The sequence below is a fragment of the Notolepis coatsorum genome (assembly GCF_963971535.1).
Source record: "Notolepis coatsorum genome assembly, contig: SCAFFOLD_5211, whole genome shotgun sequence".
NCBI classification, from domain to species: Eukaryota; Metazoa; Chordata; class Actinopteri; order Aulopiformes; family Paralepididae; genus Notolepis; species Notolepis coatsorum.
In genome coordinates this window covers 1-3,000 of record NW_028172343.1, presented here as the reverse complement: position 1 = coordinate 3,000, position 3,000 = coordinate 1, and the positions used below count along the sequence as shown (strand labels likewise).

Below are 3,000 nucleotides of genomic sequence, written 5' to 3'. Positions count from 1 at the left end.
CCGTCACCAGGGCCTCGTCCTCGGGGCTGAGGACGCCCCCCGCCCGCCCAGCGGGCCCCGCGCCCCCGTGCAGCTGCCAGAGGATGTCGTCCTGCCAGCGCTCCAGCTCCATGAGACGGGCGTGGGCCTCCAGGAGACGCCGGGACTCCACCAGTCTCTCCGTCTCCAGCACCATGCCACGCACTGGAGGAGGAGGAGGAGGAGGAGGAGGAGGGGGAGGAGGGGAGGAGGGGGAGGAGGGGGAGGGGGAGGAGGGGCGAGGGAGGGGGGGGAAGGGGAGGGAGGAGGAGGAGGAGGAGGGGGAGGGGAGGAGGAGGAGGAGGAGGAGGAGGAGGGGAGGAGGGGAGGAGGGGGAGGGAGGGGAGGAGGGGGGAGGGGAGGGGAGGAGGAGGAGGAGGGGGAGGGGAGGGAGGGGGAGGAGGGGGAGGAGGGGGAGGGGGCAGGGGAGGGGGGGGAGGAGGGGGAGGAGGGGGAGGAGGGGGAGGACAAGGAGGAGGGGGGAGGGGGATGAGGAGGAGTGGGAGGACAAGGAGGAGGAGGAGGAGGGGGATGAGGAGGAGTGGGAGGAGGATGAGGAGGGGAAGGAGGGGGGAGGAGGAGGGAAGGAGAGGGAGGATGAGAAGGGTAGGGGAGGAGGAGGGGAAGGAGAGGGAGGAGGAGGAGGGGGAGGAGGAGGAGGAGGGGGAGGAGGGAGGAGGAGGGGTGGAAGGAGGAGCAGAACAGGGTTGGGTAGTATGACATGTAAGAATGAGTACAAAAAGATGGAACCTGTAAATCAAAGTGATTGTTAAAAATCTGATTGTGAACACAAACAACTTGAGTGCTATTCAAATGTCATCAGGTATCAAGTCTGAAGCTACTCCACAGACAATGAATTGGTAAAGATGGTAAAGATGACACTGAGAGCACCCAGAGTGTGAACCTGTGAGAATACAGGTTCATGTTCTGTTTCTGAACTGAGAACATCACTATAGAATAAAGCTAATTCGGGTATACATTTTTTTTTTAAATAAAAAACATTCTGTGGGTCATTGTCTATGGAGCAGCTAGAGACTTAATACCTAACCCGATGACACCACAAGTTTGATTCTTACTTCTCTGGTCAATTATAAATATCCATATATAATGCCCAGTCCTTTCTTACAGAATTCCATCCTAGGGCCATCTTGGGGGCGGGCTCACCAGAGTAGAGGCGTGGCAGGTTGCTCACGGCAGCCAGGAGCTGACAGTGATTGATTGACACCTCTCTCAGTGTCTCCAGAGCAGTGACTCCCTCAGCATTCCGACCCGACTCCAGTCCTGCCTTCTGCAGGGCGTGCGAGACCTCGTTCAGCTCCACCCGGGCCTCGTGGAGCTGCCCCAGACCCCAGCCTACACCCTCCAGGTAGGACTGGACCACGGACTGGGCGGGACATGACAAAACCATTGAAATAATGATACAAGGTTGCATAAAGAAAGATACTATAAATCCATTTTAAAATGGAGTCAAATTGTTACCCGATATTTCTTTACTCAAAATACACGATTGCATCCTGACCAGATCGACCTTGTAAACAGAAACCTGTTCTTAAATGTTTTATCTGGCTAAATAAAGGTTAAATAAATAAATAAAAATCCTCAAAAATTTATTTTATTATGTAAGCAAAATATCTTAAAGGTAGAATCTGTAATGCTGTCAAATGGGGACCTCAGTCTAGGCAACTGAGCCCTGCGTTGTGTTGTACTTTGTTTACTTTTTCTTTATGTGTGGGTTTTGTAACTAGCAGCCCTCCTGTACACACTGACATGTGTGTGTGTGCGTGTGCGTGTGTGTGTGTGTGTGTGTGTGTACACCTTGAGTCTGGAGTGGATGGAGGCTGTCCGCTGGCTCTCTCTCTTCCTGTATTGACTCAGTTTCTCCAGGTGCTCGGGGCGACAGAAGACCCCGGACGCCCACTTCAGCGCCGCGCCGCGTGCCAGACCCTCGGCCCGCTGGACCTCCGGCCACTCGGCGGCCTCTGCGTCTGTCGGGGGGGGACACAGGGTGACGCGGCCAGGATCATTACCAACATATGTTACTGGCCAACATGCTGCAATACAGTGGAGACAGAGAGACACCTCCCTGTGGAGTTAAAACAGGCTCCCTGTTGGTCTAACGTCACGCAGTCAGTCAGCTAAACCAACACACCAGTCAGTCAGTCAGTCAGCCAGTCTCAGTCAGTCAGTCAGTCAGTCAGTCAGTCAGTCAGTCAGTCAGTCAGTCAGTCAGTCAGTCAGTCAGTCAGTCAGTCAGTCAGCTAGCCAACTAACCAGTCAGTCAGCTAGCCAACCAACCAGTCAGTCAGTCAGTCAGTCAGTCAGTCAGCTAGCCAACTAACCAGTCAGTCAGCTAGCCAACCAACCAGTCAGTCAGTCAGTCAGTCAGTCAGCTAGCCAACCGGCAGCCAACCAATCAGTCAGTCAGTCAGTCAGTCAGCTAGCCAACCAATCAGTCAGTCAGTCAGTCAGTCAGTCCAGTCAGTCAGTCAGTCAGTCAGTCAGTCAGCTAGCCAACCAATCAGTCAGTCAGTCAGTCAGTCAGCCAGCCAGCTAGCCAACCAGAGTGAGCATGGATATATATATAAGAGAGAGAGAGAGAGAGAGAGAGAGAGAGAGAGAGAGAGAGAGAGAGAGAGAGAGAAGAGAGAGAGAGAGAGAGAGAGCGAGAGAGGAGAGAGACAGTCAGTCAGTCACATGGCATTGTCCCCAGTTGAATTACTTGTCTTGATTGGCCTTAATTGAATAATGTCTCTGTAATGCCGGTGACTCAGTAATCTGTGTGTGTTTATGACTGATTGGTGGGTGTGGGTGTGTGTGTGTCTGTGTGTGGATTGGTGGGTGTGGGTGTGTGTGTGTGTGTGTGTGTGGTATGTGTTATTGATTGATTGATTGATTGATTGATTGATTGATTGATTGATTGAACATTTTATTAACAGATTGCAGAATGGGTACAATACAGTACGGCTCAATACACACAATTGT

At 52.8% G+C, this 3,000-nt stretch overlaps 1 protein-coding gene across 1 annotated transcript; it reads right to left on the bottom strand.

Annotated features, from left to right (window-relative positions):
* Positions 1-7: 7 nt before the first annotated feature.
* LOC311248074 (exocyst complex component 3-like protein) lies at positions 8-2,003 on the bottom strand (the record flags this gene model as incomplete). Its single annotated transcript, XM_084339030.1, has 3 exons — positions 8-183; positions 1,183-1,402; positions 1,834-2,003. Coding segments are annotated over 3 exons (566 nt in total), but the record flags the coding sequence as incomplete, so codon positions are not given.
* Between the last annotated feature and the right edge of the window lie 997 nt (positions 2,004-3,000).